The 23125-nt window shown below is 40.9% G+C and overlaps 1 protein-coding gene across 1 annotated transcript; it reads right to left on the minus strand.

Annotated features, from left to right (window-relative positions):
* Nucleotides 1-21920: 21920 nt before the first annotated feature.
* LOC143592099 (putative carboxylesterase 2) lies at nucleotides 21921-22905 on the minus strand. The gene has a single exon (XM_077072101.1). The coding sequence runs from the start codon at nucleotides 22893-22895 to the stop codon at nucleotides 21921-21923; it is 975 nt and encodes a 324-aa protein (XP_076928216.1). The 5' UTR covers nucleotides 22896-22905.
* Nucleotides 22906-23125: the final 220 nt, after the last annotated feature.

Genomic DNA, 23125 nt, shown 5'->3' on the forward strand with positions numbered 1-23125 from the left:
ATATATGATGATAATATGATAAGATAATGTAATAAGATATGATATTCCAAGATGATCATACCATTGGGGTATTTATAGCCGAAGGTAGGTTTCCAAGGGGTTTAGCCGGCCCAACACGCTACCAACTGTAACCTATGCACGTGCCTTGCCTGTGAGTGGTGGATAGGTAGCGGCTGACACAGAGCAGGCGTGTCGTGCACTCTTCCTCTTCTGCCAACTACAGGCTAGGCACGTGGTATGGCAGGAGTTGGTGGGTAGGCGGCGGCTATTGGTCACAGTGCTGTGGCGTGCTGTCTGCCATGCTGCTGTCAGTGAGCTGTCGCATTCTTGGTCAGATCTTTTGTCTGTACCTCGTCAGGTATCACACAAAAGATCCTCCATCATACGGACTGGCTCATTTAGGCGGGAGTTTTCCCCCTCCCGCCTTTGCTCATTCCTTCAGGTGACACTGGGGAGAGTTAAGTGCCTTGTGCGTGTAGCCATGCTGCGCGGGTGGCCTTCCCTAATGGCTTGTATCCGAGGCTGCGGGGACAGGCGGAGTCCTTCACCATTGGGAGGCATTTCCTGCGGGACCAGTTTGCGTACTGCGCGTAAGGACGTTACGTCTCTGAGCATGGTTGGTCCTGCGGATCCAGTTGGTTTCTGCGCAGACGTCCCTGTTTAAGGTGAGTCTTGCGGGTCCAACTGGGCTCTGCTGGGACCTACCTCTTCAGATACAAGGCTGAACTTTTTTTTTTTTTGGTAACGACCAACTAAGTAACGCCGAGTACTCCGTACGATACCCCCATTAGCTAAAGGTATCCCGAGCCGGCTACGAGTCCGGACGGACAGAGCCACTAGCGGTCCACCTACTGAGGAATTCCCCGGATAAAACCCGACCCCCACGCCCGCCAAACGTGTAACGCCCTAGTTACGATAATAAATAAATAAATAAATACGATATCGCGAGTTTTTTACATGACGTCATTAAAATCAATTAAATATTTTAAGAAAATGGGTAAGGCTAAGAGAGATTAATGGACTTGACTGTGATTTGGGCTTCAAAGCCTTTGGGCTTTGCCTATTTAAACCCCTAAACCCTAATTTGCATCCTTATCCTCATCATTCCATCATCATTCTCCAATCATTATCACAACCATACACACACAAACCCCTTTACACAACATTCAATCCAAGATTTTAAGAGATTTGTTTAAGGTTTCAAACAAGCCGAATCTAAGTAAATCCGTAAGGTATGAATGTACTAGAACCGTTTATGTTCGTTCTTATCTTGTTTCATTTCTTTTAGAATCCATGAGCAAACTTGAAAGTGTAAAACCAACATGAGCCATGAAACCGACATAAACGAACCCGATTCGGCAAGCTTCAATAGAATCAAATAATAATAATTAAACTAATGATAAACTTTAATAATAATAATATTAACAATAATAATTATAATATCAATAAAGTATAACTTAGACGCGAGAACTTAAACGAAACCCGAACCCAAAATCCGACTCGTTTAGAGACCCGTGACCCGCCCCAAATAAAGGAGTGTGAGTTGAGGGTGAACCAAATACAGTATCCCACTTGTTAAAGAAACGAAAATATTAATGGAGTTAAGTATAGACCCGACACGACCCGAACTCGCATAAGGAAACATAAACTTGTAAACGCATTGGGAACGTGAATTAAGAATAATGAAGTGAATATAATATAAATATATAATAAAAATAAATAAGGTTAAGAATATTAAATTAATATGAACGGTTTAAGAAGGTTACCTGTCGGTTCGGTTAACTTGAAAGTTAACCCCGTTAACTTAATAAATGAATAACAAGAGATTATAGAGGATTAATATATGTCCGTTATGAACAGTTAGTCGGACTCAGCTGAAGAAAGGCATTACTATTAATTCGGAGAGGAACTGTCTACAGGTGAGTTCTAGTCCCCTGTTTTCCTTTAAACGTTTTTGGGGCTGTATGCATACTCGTATGTGAAAGAATATATATATGTGACTGTAGTTAATGACATATATCTTGTAAGAACGAGTTTATATTTAATTTATTAACATATATATTTGAATGTTTGAATGATAGCTAGAATAGAAAGAGTTAAGGATCAGATTCTACTATGCTTGCTTAGAATGTTAGATGAACATCAATGAGTATGGATGCTATGTATAGAAGAATTTGTATAGGTTCATGCGTAGAGCCTTCGGGCCTCAAGCGTGCACAATAAGTTAGGATGGCAAATCCCTCTAACTTTACATGGATCGGTTACGAGCAAGGATAGGAGGCTCGGTTACGAGCAAGGATAGGAGGCTCGGTAACGAGCAAGGTAGGAGGCTTGGTTTAAAGCAAGGATAGGATGCTCGGTTACGAGAAAAGATGGCTCGGTTATGAGCAAGGATAGGAGGCTTGGTTATGAGCAAGGATATGAGGCTCGGTTAAGAGCAAGGATAGGGGGCTCGGTTACGAGCAAAGATGGCTCGATTATGAGCAACGATAGGAGGCTCGGTTATGAGTAAGAGTAAGATGCTCAGTTACGAGTAAGCGTATGAGAATATAGTTATGAAATGATTGATAGACATACATAAAGAAAGTAAATAAACAATTATAAACTTTATGCTATATATATAAATGTAAGAAAGATGTGATTTGCTTATAAATCGTATGTTGTGAAAAGTAACAAAACGTTAGAACTCACTCAGCGTATAGCTGACGTTTAGTATGCATGCAGGTATTGTGATGACGTGGCACGCTTGAAGCGCGTACGAGGCTATCCATATTGAAGATTAGTAGAGGAGGAAGTTGTTATGCAAAAAATTTTTGGTTCCGCTGTATCAAACTGAGTTTATGAGTAAATCTAATGCTAAAGTAAGGCACCCGGGCTCGGGGCCTTACAAGTTGGTATCAGAGCGAAAGTTTGAGAGATTTAAGCATCCTTATATGCTTAGACTTAAACAGAGAATGTGACCAAAGAAGAAAGACAATATGGATAGCCGTATGCCACTCAAGCAAGCTAAGTACGTAAATTTCAGTACGTATAACGTAGGGATAAGTAAGAAAGTTATATGAATTGTTAGAAGTAGGATTTCTTGTTTATATTTGAAATGACTGATTTTCTAACTGCTTTAAATAAAACCGAGCACAAGTAGACTCACGAATGGAAGTGTATAGGACACGGAAAGTAACGTGAGCAGCTAATCCCAGCTGGTCACTGTTATTACCTGCAGCCTTACTATCCTTGTACTAAATAGTTCCTCACGTGACGATGTTTGTGTTTTCCTTAGAATAGATTGCTGGTGCTAAGACTGCTGGACAAGGAGGACACAAGGGACGCCGTGGTAGGCCACGTGTTAACCGAGTACCCTCCAAAGAACCAATTACTTAACCTAGTGAAGAAAGAAGCCTGACTGTATGTGAAGAAGAGTATCAACTCGACCCTGCTATTCAAGCTGCGATTACCCAAGCTATTGCTGCTGCAGTGAAGAATCTCCAATCCGACAAGTCCACTAAAAGCCATACTAAGACTGTTGAGAAGACTGATGAGAGTAGTAAGAAGGACACTGAGACTGAGAATGAGTCGTCTAATGAGGTTCGATCTGTGAAGATGAATGAAGGAAAACGAGGCCAAGGTGGTTGAAGCTACAGAACCTTCAAAGGTTGAGACCCACCTCAGCTGACTGGTATGGGTGACGCGATCGCTACTCTTCAGTGGATAACGGTGATGGATAAGGTTATCCACATTAGCGAGTGCCGTCCCAACCAAGTTGTGGGCTTCGCTACACAGCCATTTGGTGATGAAGCGATGTTCTGGTGGGAAACTATTGAGCAAAGAAAGACTGCTGTGGAAATTAAGGCCATGAAGTGGGAAGATCTGAAGGAGATGGTAATGAAGAAGTTCTGCGCTGATGCTGAAGTCGAGAGGGCAGAGATGAAGTTTCTGAACTTGAAAGCGGGAAAGATGACACACCGTGAGTACACTACCGAATTCAACCGATGTCCAGGTTGGTACCTGACATGGTAAACATTGAAGCGAAGCGCATCAAGTGTTACATCAGAGGACTTCCGCAGAATGTCCGCTCCTTAGTCAGGACCAGTAAACCTGCCACATTCGACTCTGCCGTAGAGCTAGCAGAGATGGTTTATGACGATTTGGCTGTGGATAAGGTGGAGGTTGAAGAAAAGAAAGATAAGAAACCAGTCTTCAAGAAGACAGATGCTGAAAGTGATGAGCCACATAAGAAAAACACAAAGACGAATGAGATTGCTGCTTGTAACAACTGTGGAAAGAAACACTCGGGAGAGTGTAGGGTGGGGTCAAATGCATGTTACAGATGCGGGAAGATGAGGCACTTCTTTTGGGAATGTAAGAAGGACAACAGGTGTTTCAACTGTGGGGACGTTGGTAACAAGGCTTATGAATGCAAGAAGCCCAAAGTAGGGGGAAGCGGGGAAGAAGGCGTAGACTTAGAGTCCCCTGTCAAGAAAGGAAGCTGAAGTAAGGTGCATTCGAGAAGAATGAGTTATTTTGTTTAGTATTATGTTATGTATGACTTTTAAAGATTTCGTGCTTACTGTTTAAGTTTAAAATTTAGACTCATGTTTGAATGTGATGATTGTGGATTGAATTATGATATGAATGTATCTTTGTTAACGGCAGTCATGTGATGCGTGACCTTACAATTTAAAGTAAACGGTAGTGTCAGAATGTTATAATACAATGCCCCTTAAAGAGACGAGACGAGACTTGCTAAGCTAGGACAAGAAGCATGTCATCGAGGGCTTCATTGGCAAGCTACCTTGAACAGCTAACACCCACGAACACCACTCGGTGTATGCAAGTTCGAGAGTAAGAAGGATAAACCGGTAAGCTAGAACGCTAGGACGGTTCAAGAAATAGAGTAAATGCTAGGAGCGTTCATTTTTACAAGGATTAAGCAGGTTTCGGGGACGAAACCTTTTTAAGGGGGGGGGAGACTTGTAACCCCTAGTTTCGATAATAAATAAATAAATAAATAATATATCGTGAGTTGTTTTAGTTATCGTGTTATATGACGTCATTTAAATCAATTAAATATTTTAAGAAAATGGGTAAGGCTAAGAGAGATTGATTCACTTGACTATGATTTGGACCTAAAAGCCTTTAGGCTTTGCCTATTTAAACACCTAAACCCTAATTTCCATCCTTATCCTCATCATTCCATCATCATTCTCCAATTATTATCAGAACCATACACACACAAACCCCTGTACACAACATTCAATCCAAGATTTTAAGAGATTTGTTTAAGGTTTCAAACAAGCCGAATCTAAGTAAATCCGTAAGGTATGAATGTACTAGAACCGTTTATCTTCGTTCTTATCTTGTTTCATTTCTTTTAGATCTATAAATCCATGAGCAAACTTGAAAGTGTAAAACCAATATGAGCCATGAAACCGACATAAACGAACCCGATTCGGCAAGCTTCAATAGAATCAAATAATAATAATAATTAAACTAATGATAAACTTTAATAATAATATTATTAACAATAATAATTATAATATCAATAAAGTATAAGTTAGATGGGAGAACTTAAACGAAACCCGAACCCAAGATCCGACTCGTTTAAAGACCCATGACCCGCCACAAATAAAGGAGTGTGAGTTGAGGGTGAACCAAATACAGGATCCCACTCGTTAAAGAAATGAAATTATTAATGGAGTTAAGTATGGACCCGACACGACCCGAACTCGCTTAAGGAAACATAAACTTGTAAACGCATTGGGAACGTGAGTTAATAATAATGAAGTGAATATAATATAAATATATAATAACAATAAATAAGGTTAAGAATATTAAATTAATATGAACGGTTTAAGAAGGTTACCTCTCGGTTCGGTTAACTTGAAAGTTAACCTCGTTAACTTAATAAATGAATAACAAGAGATTATAGAGGATTAATATATGTCCGTTATGAGCAGTTAGTCGGACTCAGCAGAAGAAAGGCATTACTATTAATTAGGAGAGGAACCGTCTACAGGTGAGTTCTAGCCCCCTTTTTCCTTTAAATGTTTTTGGGGCTGTATGCATACTCGTATGTGAAAGAATAGATATATGTGACTGTAGTTAATGACATATATCTTGTAAGAACGAGTTTATATATTAATTTATTAACATATATATTTGAATGTTTGAATGATAGCTAGAATAGAAAGAGTCAAGGAACAGATCCTACTATGCTTGCTTAGAATGTTAGATGAACATCAATGAGTATGGATGCTATGTATAGAAGAATGTGTATAGGTTCATGTGAGCCTTCAGGCCTCATGAATGCACAATAAGTTAGGATGGCAAATCCCTCTAACTTTATATGGATCGGTTACGAGCAAGGATAGGAGGCTACGAGCAAGGATAGGAGGCTCGTTTACAAGCAAGGATAGGAGGCTCGGTTATGAGCAAGGATAATGACGTGATGTCGAAGACTCACTCAAACTTAAACCAAATACTACTAAATAGATAGCGGTAAGTGGGTATCGAATACGAGGAGTTTGTGGAAAGTGCGTTAATAAGTAGCTCGATGATTAACTAAGATAAATGTAAATGACGAAAAAGTAATTTCCAAGTTGGTTTTGGTTTGATTTTATAAACTAAACGAAAGTTGTAAACGATTAATTAAACAAGCATTCCTCTCGGGGTTCGGGTTATTGCTCAACACTCTTGTTAACGTTCGATGGATAAACCGTAATATTTCGGTTTTGTGCACATGCAATTGTTTGTGATAAATAAGAACTAAGTACTCGGATTCCTAGAATGTGAGGTTATTACTTAACAATCAATCAATACTATTCTTCCTAGTTCTATCCACTAAATCTCGATTGCCAAAGACACCAAGAACATATGGCTACAAACTAGATAGAAACAATATGGACACGCTTCAAACAATTACACAAACACATGATTTTATACTAACATTGGCATTTAGATAATCAATCCAAGTTCAAGAACAATAAACAAAAGTGTTTTGTAAATAACCTTACAACCCGAGAGGAATACCGAAGAAACTAGCCACTCATGGCTCGGGAGGTCATTCTTGAATCCAATATCTTGTTACTAGCAATCCCAAACATAAAGAAAATGATACAAACACCTAAAATGTTGTTTTTCTCCTTCCAAATCGCCTCTAGGCCGTCCAATGTGAAAAAGTATATCAAAAGTCACTCAAAAACGGCCTATTAAAAGACATGCAAATGTGTCTCCGTCCCGGACCGTGGGCCATAGTGTGGACCGTAGTCCACGGTTGACCAAGGTCAAATAGCCATCCAAGCACGACTGTTGGCCACGGTGTGGACCGTGGGCCACGGTCCTCCCCACGGTGTCACTTCTTCTCCACGGCACGGTGTAAACTGGAAAATTTGCTTCAGGTGGACCGTGGGCCACGGTGGGGCTCGTTTCCAGCTTCTTGTTTTCTTTGTATCTCTTTCGTTCCAGCTCCGTTTTCTTCACCGTTTTCGCCCGTGGTCTCGTAACGCCGCTCTCTAGCTCCTCAAACCCGCAAACACACGAGCAACCGTAATCAACTAATTCCACGGTATTAACTTAATCCCGTAAGCATAATTATATCTTTTACATCACTTAGTTGCTTTCCTACGGGTCGCCCGTCACATTCCCACACTTACCCGTTGCTTGTCCCCAAGCAACACTTGAAATCACAATTGCTTTCAAAACACACCACCAAACATACCACAAGACTGGCTCAGTTAAGGTCCCGAGTCATACCCTATTCCCACATAATTAGAGGTTTGCACTAGCTTACTTGATATTACATTTTAAAACATAGAATTCTAGTCAACCTTAACATGCTTTTGGTCTTTACTCACACATAACACACCCTCACTCTTTAACTCACTTATCGGTGACCATTCCAAATCTCATAATCATACTCGATTCTCCTCGCATACGCTTGTACCACCGTCAAATCTCCACCTAATCGTGCTTTAACACAAACGCAAATCAAGAGGTCTTAAACGGGTTGTAATGAGGCTAGGGGTAAAGGTATGGAATGGGGATATTGCAAGTGACTCAAGTGATCTGACCCGGCTTGTTACATCAAAACTAAATTAAACAATAAAACACACTTCTATATACATAACATCTTTCATCACGAACTCGAACCACAAGGCTTTGAACATTGCCTCGACTTTTCCTTGTCTTTTCTCTCTTTTTTTTTGTTTTTTTTTTCATTTTTTTTTCATTTTTTTTACACATAACAAATTGCATAAACAATTAACTACTACTCTCTATTGATTACTAACAAAACAACTACAATTACAAAGAACAACCTACTAAGCCGGATCGTCTCACAAATACATCGGGGTTTGATCAAATAAAAAGAATATGTCCAATAAAGTTTTCTAAAGGAACCAACCTCCCGCCCCTCTTATTACCCACGCTCATATATGTAATTTATGAGGCCCAACCCCCAAAACCCGCACTCACACTCATCCGAGACAAGGCTTTAACCTAAGTGCCTCAATCACTTTTGCATTTATGCCAAGCTAAGGTCTCGAAGTGCATTGATGGCACAAGTTCTAACGGAGAATAACCAATTCGTCACCGCTCTTTGTTTTCCCAATACCAAAGTGACCGTGGGCATGTTATGTGATTTGATAAACCGAAAGCATGCTAACCATGCCTAGAATACTACTCGACAACATTTTTAACATAGCTAAGCAAACTTGATTTTTGGGGGAATTATGACCATGAAGGGGGACCAACACTTTGCCCCACCAATCTTACCACTTTTCCGGTGTTTCTCTTTCAGTTGTCTTCTTTTTTATCAAAAATTTTCATGTCATCATCATTTTATATATATATATATATATATATATATATATATATATATATATTTTAATCAAAAGATTCGCCATCCCCACACATGGGATACATTGTCCCCAAGGTATGGTTTTGAGAAACTAAAAACAAGCACAAAAAACGCCACCTCTTTCCTAACCGCAACACTATTTCAAAAGATTTCATCCTCCTCCCTTCCACCCAAAAACTAAACCGAACACAAAATAAACAACTATACAACAATATACAAAAACACATGCACCTGGTGTGACGAGGCCCTCATCAGTAGTACGGCGGTTGTGGCGGCCCGAAGATGGAGGTCATAAAGTCCGAAAATTCAACAAAGTTGAAAGCTCCACTTCCGCCGTTGTTGGCCTCTCCCGATGATGGTGGTGGTGACATCGACTGCATCGGGTCCACCCACATGGAGTGATGCAATGGAGGCTCGGGGTATCGCACAGAGCCGTCGTATGGAGGCAAGGATGTGTAATCCACACTTAGTGGATCTGGAACAACCTCTTCACCTGCATGCCATTGATCGTGCATTCTCCTATTTTGGTCATCCATATACCGCATGTTTGATTCATGCTCCCGTGCATAGGCGTGAGCACGGTTCCACATCTCGTTACGGTCATGCCTCTATTTCTCGGCTCGTTCATGATAAGCACCCATGAAAGTTTGGTGGTCAAAAAGGGCTCAGGACTCCTCCGACCAATTATCGAAAGTGGAGGGCAGATGCCTCTCCACTACCTCATTTATCGAACCCATGTGGGCCCAATTGTCTCCATATGAAGCATATCCCGAAGATAGTCCTAACCCCTTTGTTGGGATCCACTACCACCAACATTCTCATCACCACCAACCATCTCCATGTCTTCATCGTCACTTCCTTCCTTAATTATTTCCTCCTGGTCTTCACCCGTCTCCTGTTCAACATCCTCCCTTAATACTCTCCATTTCACATCACCGTTTTTCAATTGATGGTACCTTTCACTCTTTGTATATATCCAACCTGGCCACAAAACATCCAACTTTTGTTCCGTAAATATCTTCTTCAACCCAATTGCGCCTGCTGGAATGGCGCCGTGCAACTTCAGTATCGTCGTTATCAATCGGTAGTGAGGAATTAACTTTCTCTTGTTGCTTTCTCTACTCGTCCATATGTTTAACATGGCTAAGAAGCGAAAGGAAATTCACGGCTGCCAGTCATCAAAGCGGCCAAAACCGGCATATCACTATTTCTCACCACCGAAATGTCACTCCGACGGGGCATTACATTGGACACACATATTGTCATCAACAATTGGGCTTCAATTCTCAACTCCCTTCTTTTAAAATTCGAACATGTACCTCTTCCCCCTTTCAACACGGACGATAATATATTATACCATTGCGGACTTTTGTCAGGATGATCAAACAAATCTTTGACCGTTGGATAGACATACGAATTGGGTGGCTTGCTGTCGAACCGAGCAATTTGATTGAGTGTTTCAAAAGACATCTCCACTGTCGTTTCACTCACGGTACCAATCAACTTCATGTCTGAGCCTCTCTTAAACGGTGGGCACCGTAAGGTAGACACCCACTCCTCAATCTCCCTATCATATAACACCGTGTCTCTCCATCGTAACACTGGAGGACAGCTTCCCAACCTAATTCTTCAAACTTGTCGAACACGCCAAATGCTTCGAACCCCGAGTCAGTCACTTCCTTCTCACACATAAACCCTTCCAACCTTTCTCTTATACCGCTCATCTTATCTTTGAATAATTCCGGTTGCCATTCTAAAGCATAACTTGACAACACCCCACCTTTCCAGTCGGGTTTTGGGATTTCTACTTGCACATGCTCTTGCTCTTCCCGCAACCGTTGTCTTTTGGCTTGGGCAACCTGACCACTCGAAGATGTCGCCTTACCCTTCCCTTTGTCCGAATTCCTTCCCATCTATACACACAAACCACCAAAAACAAACCGAGTTAAATCAATATGTCCATCCCCACACTTGCTTGTTACCATAGTTGTGGATAAACAACTCATTATATAAGTAACCAATCTCACTTGACTTCAATAAACACTTAATTTTCAACTTTTCCATGAAAAATCACTAATTTCAAGCATTTGTCTCTTATCCACGACTACATTTTGTAACCATTATGACTAACAAGCAAGTGGGTTTATACAAATCAATACTACCCTAACAATTTTTGCAATGTATTCAAAGAATTGACAAAGACTTTAGGATGATAAACAAGTAAGTTTTAACAAACAAACAAGAATCCCCCAAAAATCTTCGAAATTTTCGGGATCCAAATCCTCACAAACGAAATAATACTTGAGAATGAGAGGGAATGAGGGTTGTATTGTTAATCCTTTCACGAATTTACTCACAAAATGGTTAGCAAGTTTAGGTTTTGGTTGTTAATTGGAAGAGATGATAGGAGGAAGTTAGGGTTTTGAAGTGTTTATGGAGGTGGAGAAAATGGTTGGTGAGTTTTGTGGTTGGGGAATGTTGTAAAAGAAATTTAAAATTCGTTTATAGCCCTTTAAAACTCGTCAAACCGCAGCAGGAATAGCCGCACCGTGGGCCATGGTTGACCGTAGTCAACGAACCAAACCAGCCGGACTGTGGGCCACGGTGTGAACCGTGGTCCACGGTGATGATGAACCAGGACAGACAGAGTGCACCGTACCATGGTGACTCGCTGGACCGTGACCTATGGTGACTGGACCGTGGGCCACGGTGTAGACTGTGGTCCACGGTGGACCCCTTTTTTTTAAACGAAACAAACAGGCTGTCCTCAAAACCAAAACGAAACGAAAACTAAAACAATACGAAAATCAAAATTACCCTACCCCCCATGAATATCCTGAGTTGTCCTCAACACGATAGAGAAATTCTTAAGAACTTCCCCACACTTAACTCGAACATACTCACACAAGAAAGGTAGTTTAAAACAAAATAAATGCTAACAAAAAGCTATTTACACCATATCACATACCTGGGCCTTTATGCGGTGGAACCGTCCGGCGAGCTTAAGAGGAAACTCACCTTGTCACTGTTAAGCATATTCACATCTTTCCCTTCTAGATACGGTTTGAGACGATGTCCATTCACCACTTGTTTAGCTTGACTTTGCATGTCCTCAATCTCCACATCACCGAACTTCCCGATTCTTGTGATCACAAACGGGCCCATCCATTTGCTCTTGAGCTTCCCGGGAAACAATTTGAGTCTTGAATTATAAAGCCACACTTTTTGCCCAACCTCAAATGTTCGTTTCCGTATCTTGGCATCATGCACCCTCTTCAATTTCTCTTTGTAATTTGAAGCACATTCATACGCCTCATCCTGGATTTCCTCCAACTCGTTCAATTTCTACTTTCTTAACTCACCAGCTTCCTTGTAATCCAAATTAACATTCTTAATTGCCCATAGTGCCCGGTGAGCCAACTCCATTGGCAAATGACACCCCTTCCCATACACCAACCGATAAGGAGTGGTACCAATTGGTGTCTTGTAGGCCGTGCGATAAGCCCACAATGCATCATCCAACTTAGTCGACCAATCTTTTCTATCAACCCGAACCGTCTTCATTAAAATTTCTTTGATTTTTCGATTCGAGACTTCAACTTGGCCACTTGTTTGAGGATGATAGGGTGTTGCAATTCGGTGATTCACACCATAACGCTTCAACAATTTGCCAAATGTAAAGTTCTTGAAATGCGATCCACCATCGCTTATGATCACCCTAGGAATCCCAAATCTTAAGAAGATGTTGGATTGAACAAACTTGCACACCACGGAATGATCATTAGTTCTTGTTGCAACCGCTTCTACCCACTTTGACATGTATCAACCGCAACAAAAATGTACAAGTACCCGCATGAGTTTGGAAACGGGCCCATGAAGTCTATGCCCCACACATCAAAAATGTCCACAACCAAAATGGGTTGTAAAGGCATTTCATTCCGTTTCGATATACCCCCCATTCGTTGGCAATTTAAACAATGCCGAGCGTATTCACTAGCATCCTTGAAGATCGTCGGCCAATAGAATCCATATATAAGTACCTTGTACCCCGTTTTAGAGCCGCTAAAATGGCCCCCACATGCCGACGAATGAACGTGTTTCAAGATCTCTTGTACTTCATTCTCGGGTACACATCTTCTCACTACTTGATCCGCTCCAATCTTGAAAAGATCCGGTTCATCCCAAATGTATTGCTTAACTTGCGCCGCAAATTGTTGCCTTCTCTTCTTGGACCAATATTCCGGAATCGCACCTATGGCCAAATAGTTGACATAATGGGCATACCACGGTGCGGTTGAAACAATAAGCAACTGTTCATCCGGAAATTTCTCGTTTATCTCCTTCGGGCCATCAACACCTTCAAGAGTAATTCTTGACAAGTGATCGGCTGCGACATTTTCACATCCCTTCTTGTCGCTTTCAAGATCGAACTCTTGCAACAATAACACCCATCGAATCAAACGCGGCTTTGCATCTTTCTTTTCCATCAAATATTGCACCGCACTCTGATCCGAGTACACCACAACTTTACTTCCCAAAATATACGAACGAAACTTATCTAAGGCATACACCACCGCAAGTAACTCCTTTTCGGTGGTGGTGTAGTTGAATTGTGCCTTGGATAACGTCTTGCTCGCATAATAAATTACCACCGGCTTTTTGTCCACTCTTTGTCCCAAAACCGCTCCCACCGTGTTGTCGCTAGCATCACACATGATTTCCAACGGTGTTGACCAATCCGGTGACTGCAAAATTGGTGCTTGCACTAACTTCTCCTTCAAACTATCAAACACTTGCAAACACTCATTAGTAAACTCAAAAGGGATATCCTTCAACAAAAGATTACATAAGGGTTTTGAAATTACACTAAAACCCTTAATGAATCTTCTATAGAACCCGGCATGTCCCAGAAACGACCTCACCCCTTTAACATTTTTCGGGGGTGGCAAGGATGAAATTACTTTTATCTTTACTTGATCGACTTCCATCCCCCTACTTGAAACCACATGACCCAACACAATACCTTCTTGCACCATGAAATGACTTTTCTCCCAACTTAAAATCAAGTTTGTCTCGACACATCGTTTTAAAACTTTTTCTAAGTCATTGAGACAAGACTCAAAGTTTGACCCAAAAATGGAAAAGCCATCCATGAAAACTTCAAGTGAATCCCCGACCATGTCTGAAAATATGCTCATCATACATCTTTGAAAAGTGGTCGGGACATTACACAATCCAAATGGCATCCGTCTAAAAGCAAAGGTGCCATATAGACAAGTAAAAGTGGTTTTGTGTTGGTCATCGGGATGGATTGCAATTTGATTATACCCCGAATACCGATCCAAAAAACAATAATATTTTTTATCCGCAAGTTTTTCAATTATTTGATCAATGAATGGTAACGGAAAATGATCTTTTGAGGTGGCGGTATTTAATTTCCTATAATCGATGCACACTCGCCACCTGGTTACCAGTCAGGTGGCGATTTGTTCACCATTATCATCTTTAATCACCTGGATGCCGGCTTTCTTGGGCACTACCTGTGTCGGGCTCACCCACGCACTATCTGAAATGGGATAAGTGATCCTCGCATCCAACCACTTGATCACCTCCTTTTTCGCCACTTCCCGCAAGTTCGGGTTCAATCTCCTTTGAGTCTCTCATGTCGGTTTAGCCCCCTCATCTGTAATTATTTTATGCATAACAATAGAAGGACTAATACCTTTCAAATCTGCAAGCGTCCATCCAATGGCCGCCTTGTGTGCTCCCAACACCTTCACCAACGCCCGCTCTTGAACTTCCTTCAAATTAGAAACAATGATCACCGGGAGGGTTTCATTCTCTGTTAAGAAAACATACTTCAAGTGACTTGGAAGCTCCTTCAACTCCACCTTTGGTGGACATTCCAAGGATGGTTTTGTGTCCGAGTTGATTTTCCTTGGCAAACTTTCCATTTGATGTGCCCATGGTGGTCTCTTCTCTTGCAAAGCTAAAGCATCTTGTTTGTGCTCCTCCATATGCAAGGCACACACGTGTACCTGTTCAGAATCATCACAAATACAAGCTTCCATACAGTCTTCGTCATACTCATGAGGATTACAATGATCCACCACATCTACCAAAAAACATTCTTCACCACTCAAAGAATTAGCAACGTTAGTAAAAACATTTAAATGCATTTTCCGTTTCCCAAATGCCATGTCAACAGTACCAAACCAACAATCAATGATGGCATGAGCCGTGTTCAAGAATGGTCGACCCAAGATAAATTTTGTTGTTGACTTGAGTCACCCGATGAATAATCCAAAACCAAGAAATCCATAGGATAATAAAAATCCTCTACCTTCACAATCACATCCCGTACGATTCCACGGGGGAAATTATGAGACAAATCGGCCAATACAACCGTGGTCTCCACACATTTCAAGGGACCAAAGTCATATTGGTCATAAAAACCCCCCGGAAGAATACTCACCCCGGCCCCAAGATCCAATAACCCCCTAGACATTTGAAAATCACCTACTTGAATGTTAATTAAGGGTGTTCCCGGATCTTGAATCTTAGGAGGGAGATCTCCTTTTAAAACCGCACTTACCCGCTCGGTTAAATCCACCCGTTTAGGCACTTTTTGTTGTCTCTTTTGAGTGCATAATTCTTTCAAAAATTTTGCATAAGAGGGTACTTGTTTTATTGCTTCAAATAAAGGTAAGTTTACTTTAACCTGTTTAAACACCTCCCACATTTCCTCCTTTTGAGGACCCCGTTTTGAAATTACATTTTTCTTACCCGGGTCAAGTAAAGCCGAAGGAAATGGAATTATATTTGATTCCACTTCCTTGTTTTTGTTATTTAAATTTTGGGCTTGACCCGAGGCTTGGGATGGTTTCTCAAAAGTAACATGTTTAGTGGGTTTATTAATTTCAATTTCTTCATCATCGGTTTCCTTACCCGTGATATCCTCAACTTTCATATCAACCAATTCCTGGGACAAATTCGCCTTATACTCTTTACCACTTCTCAACACACTAACGTGATTAATAGGAACATTACGAGACGAGTTATGAGAAGGGTTTACCTTGGTGTCACTTGGCAATTTACCTTTGTTTTTCTTCAATTCCTCCACCTCGGTTGCAAGTTGACCCATTTGTGTGGTCAATGATTGGATGGCCTTGTCCCGAACTTCATCCTTTTGCATTCGGGCTTCATCAAGTTGATTCATTTTTTGCATGTCTTGTTGCATTGACTTTAACATATCCATCACTTCATTCCCACTTGATGAACCTTGACCCGAAGATCCACTTTGACCTCCACCCGTTCCTTTAAAGTGATTTTGACTTCCTTGATTGCTCCCACCTTGAGCATTCCCTTGATTAAAATATTGTTGACGAGGAACAAAATGGGTTTGGGAAGTCCCTTGAAAGTTAGGGTTGAGTTGAGTCGATGGGTTGCCATATCGAAAGTTGGGATGATTCCTCAACCCGGGGTGGTAAGTGTTTGAATTCATGTTGTAGTTTCTACCACCACCTTGACCTTGAATTGCATTTACTTCTTCAACTTGTCCTTCCACACCGGGACACATTTCACTTGCATGTCCCAACGCATTACAACTCGTGCATACATCATACACTTGATTAGAGACTTGAGGTTCTTCGTTGTTAACCGCATGCACTTGTGGTCTTGTGATAGCCGGTCTTGCTCTTCTTGCGGTTTGAGCTTTTCTCTTCGATATGACCGAAATTTGCTCCAAGAATGCCCAATCATCGTGTTCATAATTGGTACCAAATGTACCATTCGTGATTGACATTAAGTCCCGCTCTTCTTCCATACTCAACTCCTCATGAAAGGCATTCAACAATTCCCAAAGAGCAATACCGTGGTGAGGACAATTCCTGATCATCATGTTGAATCGCTCAAAGGCTTCATGAAACATCTCACATTGTTGTTGGAAGCTTCTCAAGCTTCGTCTTGCATCATTTGTCTTCTGGGCCGTGTAAAACTCTTCCAAGAACCTTTGTTGCATCTCGGCCTAAGTGTAAATTGATGCGGAAGGCAATGTGTAAAACCATCTCTTTGCCTTATCTTCTAACAAAAATTGGAATAAAACCAACTTGACCTCATCCGGTGAAAAACCTTGACCCCCGATCGTGTTGCAAATCGAGTCATACGCCTCCAAATGGAAATAGGGTTCTTCGGTTGCTAAACCCTTTTACTTTGGTAAACTTTTGAGTGTGTTGGTTCTAACCTCAAATGTTCTTCCATTTTGATGTTGAGGAATGACCACCGGAGATGGGTTGTTTGTAATGATGGGTTGAAAGTGAGCTTCGATTCCCCTCGCCATCTCTCTCACATGCCTTCTTGGTACCCCCATTGGTACTCTTGGTTGACCCATTTGCCTATACAAGGGCCTTGGCGGTGGATGTTGTTGGAATTGAGGTTGAGGTATTGGTTGTTGAGGTTGTTGATAATGGGGTTGTGGAGGAACTTGTAGCAATGGTTGTGGTTGTTGTAATGGTGCTTGAATGACATGTGGCCCACCCCATTGTTGCATTTGTTGTTGCGGAACATAACCTAATTGACCTTGAACCCTTACTTGATTTCCATCTCCCCCACTCGAATATCCCTCTTCATACTCTTCATACCCTTCGCTATTATCGCCATAACGCGGGCCACCAAACGAATGTGGGCCCGACCTAAGACCCGGTGAAGTATGGATGATGGGTGGGTCTTGTGGCAATGTGTATGGTTGATTATAAGGCGGGTTTTGTTGAGATTGGAAATGTGATTGTTGTTGTGAGTTTGATGATTGTCCTTGAACAGGAATGGAGTTGTTAAAAGGTGGGAGGTTAGGTGGTGGTTGAAAGCTGAACACGGTTGAAGTAGGCTCACTTGTAGGAGTTATAGTGGTAACGGTTTCATTGGGAGGCGGATTTTCTGTATTGATGGGTGGTGGTATGGGTGGTACGGATTGACCCGAAGCCATGTTTGTGGTGTCAGTTGTTTGACTACGCGTGCTTGGTGTCCTGGTAATCTTATTCTCCCTTTGAAGAATTCGATTCTAACAAGCAGATCTTTCGATTTCCATATCAAAAACTAACGGTGATGAAGACCGAGAGTTTCGCGTATGCATATACCTGTAGATACCTGCACACTAACACAAACCGCGTAAAACTGACAATAACAATTAAACAAAAACTACAAAAGTAACACACGTTGCGCACTACTCCCCGGCAACGGCGCCAAAATTTGACGTGATGCCGAAGACTCACTCAAACTTAAACCAAATACTACTAAATAGATAGCGGTAAGTGGGTATCGAACACGAGTAGTTTGTGGAAAGTGCGTTAATAAGTAGCTCGATGATTAACTAAGATAAATGTAAATGACGAAAAAGTAATTTCCAAGTTGGTTTTGGTTTGATTTTATAAACTAAACGAAAGTTGTAAACGATTAATTAAACAAGAATTCCTCTCGGGGTTCGGGTTATTGCTCAACACTCTTGTTAACGTTCGATGGATAAACCGTAATATCTCGGTTTTGTGCACATGCTATTGTTTGTGATTAATCAAGAACTAAGTACTCGGATTCCTAGAATGCGAGGTTGTTACTTAACAATCAATAATACTATTCTTCCTAGTTCTATCCACTAAATCTCGATTGCCAACGACACCAAGAACATATGGCAACAAACTAGATAGAAACAATATGGACACTCTTCAAACAATTACACAAACACATGATTATACTAACATTGGCATTTAGATAATCAATCCAAGTTCAAGAACAATAAACAAAAGTGTTTTGTAAATAACCTTACATCCCGAGAGGAATACCGAAGAAACTAGCCACTCATGGCTCGGGAGGTCATTCTTGAATCCAATATCTTGTTACCAGCAATCCCAAACATAAAGAAAACGATACAAACACCTAAAATGTTGTTTTTCTCCTTCCAAATCGCCTCTAGGCCGTCCAATGTGAAAAAGTATATCAAAAGTCACTCAAAAACGGCCTATTAAAAGACATGCAAATGTGTCTCCGTCCCGGACCGTGGTCCACGGTTGACCAAGGTCAAATAGCCATCCAAGCACGACCGTGGGCCACGGTCCTCCCCACGGTGTCACTTCTTCTCCACGGTATGGTGTAAACTGGAAAGTTTGCTTCAGGTGGACCGTGGTCCACGGTCTGGACCGTGAGCCACGGTGGGGCTCGTTTCCAGCTTCTTGTTTTCTTCGTATCTCTTTCGTTCCAGCTCCGTTTTCTTCACCGTTTTCGCCCGTGTTCTCGTAACGCCGCTCTCTAGCTCCTCAAACATGCAAACACACGAGCAACCGTAGTCAACTAATTCCACGGAATTAACTTAATCCCGTAAGCATAATTACATCACTTAGTTGCTTTCCTACGGGTCGCCCGTCAGATATGAGGCTCGGTTAAGAGCAAGGATAGGAGGCTTGGTTACGAGCAAAGATGGCTCGGTTATGAGCAAGGATAGGAGGCTCGGTTATGAGTAAGAGTAGGATTCTTAAGTACGAGTAAGCGTATGAGAATATAGTTATGAAATGATTGATAGACATACATAGAGAAAGTAAATAAAGAATTATAAACTTTATGCTATATATAAATGTATGAAAGATGTGATTTGCTTATTAATCGTATGTTGTGAAAAGTAACGAAACGTTAGAACTCACTCAGCGTATAGCTGACTTTTAGTATGCATGCAGGTATTGTGATGACGTGGCAAGCTTGAGGCGCGTATGAGGCTATCCATATTGAAGTTTAGTATAGGAGGAAGTTGTTATGCAAAAAGTTTTTAGTTCCGCTGCAACTTGATTAGGCTTCCGCTGTATCAAATTGAGTTTATGAGTAAATCCAACGCTAAAGTAAGGCAACCGGGCTCAGGGCCTTACAAAACGGCACGACAGCAAGGAGCCGGTAAAACCGGGTGAGATCAGGACTCGCACCTTGGCAAGCCAGGGTCATCCCTTATATCTCCCATATAAATTGGTGATAGTGAGGTTTAAATCCCCTACCTCTCACTAGTAAAGTGAGTGCTCTACCATTGAGCCACATCCAATTTATTATACAAGGCTGAACTAGGGCCCGTGATGGCAGGGGCTTGAAATTATTGGCAAAAAAAAGAGTATGTATTTAAAAAAGTATTATGTTTATATAGAAGCCTTGGTTTATATAAATCACGTCATTATCTTTGCTATTTCTCATTAAAATCAAAACGATTACAATAAAGTGGCAGGCAAACGGGCAACAAGCTGCGTCGCAACCCCCTTTTGAATAGCAAAACCAATTCTACTAAAAACAAAGCGTTGGGTCGTAGGAGACGAAAAATAATGGACTTAGGTTTTCTAAATTCTAGCAAGTATTGATAAACTAGGCCTACGTTAGAAACAATATTTGTTTCTAAGCTAGTATTGATTAACCAAGTGGACTAAGCACCTGCTTGATTTATAAACAATATTTGTTTTATTTGTTTATAACATCATGATAAATGGATTTGGCACTTGAATTTTGATGACGCGTTCTCGATTAAAAGAATTAAATCTTATTTGGATCGTCAGGAGTTGCCGGAAGGTACCATCCCTACCAGATGGAATAAAATTCGTGCCAAGGAAGGTTAACATCATGATTTGACGCCTGCTTCTAGATCGTCTCTCGACTAGATTTAATTTAAGTCGTAAAGGTTTTGATATTCCTTCTATATTATGCCCAATTTGTTTGAATTCGGTGGAAGTTTTGGATCACATTTTTGGAGGGTGTCACCTTGCTTCAAAGATTTGGAATGCTATCAGTCATTGGTTGGAGGTGGCTCTTCCGGGTGATAAAGGGCCCAAAAGTATTTTAGAATGGTTGGATTCGTTAGGATGGGTGAAAAAGAAAAAAAGATGTTATTGAGGTGATTATCTATACGACATAGTGGACTATCGAGAGAGGAGCTCGGAATGAGATTATTTTTTGGTCAACCCAATGACAAAAAAACACTCTATTTGATTCGATTGTTTCAGTTTCGTATTTGTGGTTATCATCTCGTAATTGTGAGTTTTATTTGAACGGGGTAGCGTGGCTCAAATAACCCGTTACTTAGCATGTAATTTTTATCTTGTGTCCGGTTAGGTTTTTTTTTTTCGAATGTAGTTTTTATTTCAAGCTTGTGTTTAAAAAAAAATCGACGTAAAATGCGTGTTAACATATCCTTTTGGATACATGAGGACCTTGTCTAGCCTTAAAACAAACAAATCATTGAGAGAATAAAAATCTCGTAGCAAGGTGCGCGTACACCTGCATGTTTATTTGAAAATTCAAGAAGAAGAAGTGTTTATTTGAAAGTTCAAAGTTGGAAAAAAAAAAAGAAAAGAAGGAAAGAAAGTCGATTATATGTATTTGACTTTTTTTATTCCATTTAATTTGGAAGCTCTGTACCCATTTAATTATAGGTAACGGGCGCGATGTAGTTTCAATTGTTGACTTCTTTTATGTCGCATTCAATTCCATATGTAATCCCAGAAGATATGGAATAAGTGTATACTAAATTAAATTATTATATAGGTAACTTTATTATAAATTTTATTAAACATTTAATAAAAAGTTACCAGTCAGTCAGGTAGTCGCCATCTGTTATAAATATATAATCTTATTTAACAACGAAATTATGTTTATTCTTTTAACAAGTAAAACTTTTAACAAGCAACAACTTTTGAAAGACATATATTGGAAACTTCAACTTGATGTTCTAAACACATTCTATACTGGGGTCAAGGTTATAAAGGTACCAAAAGAATTGAAGAAGTTGTGTGTACTTGTCTCATAAACCAACCGAGCTACCCGATTATGCCCCTTCCCCCCTTAATTAATCGTGTACTAGCATTTTCACAATATCATCAATTAATTTTTATGAGGCTTAATTCGATAGAACTACAAATCATCAAACACATGATATATCAAAGAAAAGAAAGTAACAAATTCAACTTATCAAACACGTGATATTATTATTTTGCATTTCTAAACATGATCAAACATATACTGTTTTCACAAAATTAATCAAGCTATTATTATCATGGGATTACTGGTTTATAAACTCAGCCAACTTCTTCATCAAATTCATGGCTTTATCACAATTCGGGTCAAATATATGGAACACGTGATCTTCACCTTCAATCTCGACTATCTCTGCATTTCCATTCCATTTACTCTTCACAAGCTTCTCGTGATAAGCCACCCCTCTATCTCTCAATATATCCTTCTCCGAAACGGTCACTATCACCCGCCCGCAACCCAAACCCGCCAAATCCGGAGCTCCATCGACAAACGGGTTGATTAACGGGTCGTCCAACCCACGATCCGAATCCAATGGGCACACAAACTCCCACCACTTATCCACCATGGCCTTCCTGAAATGATCTGTTTTCTCGAAGCCAATAGGGTCCTTCCCCCAAAAGTACGGGTTGATTAAAACACAACCCGTAATTTTGAGGGAGACATCCAGGTCAGGTTTTAACTTTAACCCGACCTGAATGGCCAGGTGGTGAGCTATAGTAGCTCCCGCACTGTCCCCAGCCAGGAAGATCCGGTCAAAGTCTGCGTTCTCTTTCAACCATTCTTCTGTTCCCGATCCTCCTGGCGCATGGGAGCAGACCCACCTAAGGGCTGCGTAGGAGTCGTCAAACGCGATCGGAAGCGGGTTTTCCGGGGCCAAACGGTAGTCGACAGAGACCGCGATGGCTCGTGATTCGGATACGAGCTTGTTGACGGACTCGTGGTACTTGGGCTCGGCCGGCGATGCTATAATAAATGCACCGCCGTGGAAGTAGATTACGAGAGGGAGTTTTTCGGCGGGGGTGGTGGGAGTTGGCCGGAATATTCGGGCGGAGATGCCGGTTTGTGGTGAGATGATGACGTCTTTAGAGGTGACGCGGGTGATGGGATCAAAAGACGGTGGGATAACGTCGACGCCGACGAGTCTCTCGATGGTTCCGTCGTTGTAGACTCGTACGTAGGGTGGGACGTCGTGTAATATCTCTCTGCTTACTGATCCCATGAGCGTGTGTTTGTGTTTGAGAGAGTTCGAGAGAGATGATATAGGAAGAGGTGATTAACAAGTGGACATTATATAGCCACGATGGGTAATAAAATAATATAATTTAAACTTCCAGATTGTTTTTGTTAACATATAGTATATAGTTGTAAGCTAAAATGATGTTTTGTGTTCTAAATAAATAATATATTGGAATTTGGATTAATTGTAACATCAAAATTGTGTTGTTTAAA

Source organism: Bidens hawaiensis, unplaced genomic scaffold, assembly GCF_021521415.1.
Source record: "Bidens hawaiensis isolate Kalapana, Puna unplaced genomic scaffold, B.hawaiensis_p1.1 tig00040522_1, whole genome shotgun sequence".
In the NCBI taxonomy this organism is placed as follows: domain Eukaryota; kingdom Viridiplantae; phylum Streptophyta; class Magnoliopsida; order Asterales; family Asteraceae; genus Bidens; species Bidens hawaiensis.